This window comes from Propithecus coquereli, unplaced genomic scaffold, assembly GCF_000956105.1.
Source record: "Propithecus coquereli isolate 6110/MARCELLA unplaced genomic scaffold, Pcoq_1.0 Scaffold64, whole genome shotgun sequence".
Taxonomy (NCBI): domain Eukaryota; kingdom Metazoa; phylum Chordata; class Mammalia; order Primates; family Indriidae; genus Propithecus; species Propithecus coquereli.
The window spans coordinates 5,735,242-5,736,476 of record NW_012152396.1 but is presented as its reverse complement, the minus strand read 5'-3'; the positions used below and the strand labels follow the sequence as shown (position 1 = coordinate 5,736,476).

At 33.7% G+C, this 1,235-nt stretch overlaps 1 protein-coding gene across 1 annotated transcript in view; it reads left to right on the top strand.

Moving 5' to 3' along the window:
* The window catches only part of CDKL2 (cyclin-dependent kinase-like 2 (CDC2-related kinase)), a 57,437-nt gene that overhangs the window by 39,365 nt on the left and 16,837 nt on the right, over nt 1-1,235 (top strand). Inside the window, exon 7 of the mRNA XM_012659850.1 lies at nt 779-902. Within this exon, the coding sequence (XP_012515304.1) occupies nt 779-902 (124 nt within the window). The remainder of the gene's footprint in view (nt 1-778; nt 903-1,235) is intronic.

The window sequence follows — 1,235 nt, the reverse complement described above, 5'->3', positions numbered from 1 at the left end:
CAACTAAAAATATATAGAAAAAATTAGCCGGGCATGGTGGCGCATGCCTGTAGTCCCAGCTACTCGGGAGGCTGGGGCAGTAGGATCGCTTGAGCCCAGGAGTTTGAGGTTGCTGTAAGCTAGGATGATACCACGGCACTCACTCTAGCCAGGACAACAGAGTGAGACTCTGTCTCAAAAAAAAAAAAAAAAAAAAGATTAGGAAAATAATTGAAGTTATAATTCTTTACTTAATAAACTGTATTCCTAGAAAGATATTATTATGTGCTAACTCTGAGGAGCAAGAAAAGGACAAATATTAAAAAATAAGTAACAAAATTATATTGGAAAATTAAAAAACACGCTGGGAGAAGATATGATGTATGTGAAGATAAACTGTTTAAAATTAACATAGACAAGAGCAACTATTTGCTTAAAAGCCTAGGAAGTGTTGTAAGGCCTGTCCTTGCTGGCCTGAAGGACCAGGGCATTGATACTCATTTTTTAACCTTTTACTCCTTGCCAAGACGTACACTGATGATTGACAGAAAGAGAAGGAGAAATTCATAACAATCGAGTTATCTACTTGTTAGTAATTTTAATAAATTTAATGAGGAAGCAGTTTGAAATAATTGGGTGAAATTGTTTTCTGTGTTATTAATGTCCTTTAAATTTTTTATTATTCTCTATACCCTCAATTTTACAAATTTTAGGACATGAACATAGGAATTACAGAAGAGGGAAAGCCTAGCTAACTTTGAAACTAATTCATTTGTGTTAATCATTCTGATGATACTAGGTCTCTAGTGAAAAGGGCCTCCTTCAGGCAAATAAGAAAAGAAGAGAATACTCCAAGACAGATGTCCGTTTGCCTGAACTAAACTGTAATCATCTCCCTGAACTAAGAGCCTTGGAAGGCAAAGGTATGTTTATGATGCTTTTACTTTTTATAGCTTTTTTTTTTCATCTGTTTACTTGTTTTTATAGCCCTTTTGTTTAAAATGTATGTTAAATAAACCAACAAAATATTAAAAATAACAATTCATACTAGCTTTACATATTTAAATATGTAAATAATGTACCATTATTTATGGTACATTTGATAATGTAGCATTATCAAAATGGTTCAGTACCATTTTGATATTAGCCTGCTTTCAGGCCTTGCATAATCAATGCTGGCTGATCATTTTAGATCCTATTTCTATTTATTCTTCTTTGGAGGAAGTAATCAAGAAAGGAGATAGGCCAGGCGCGGT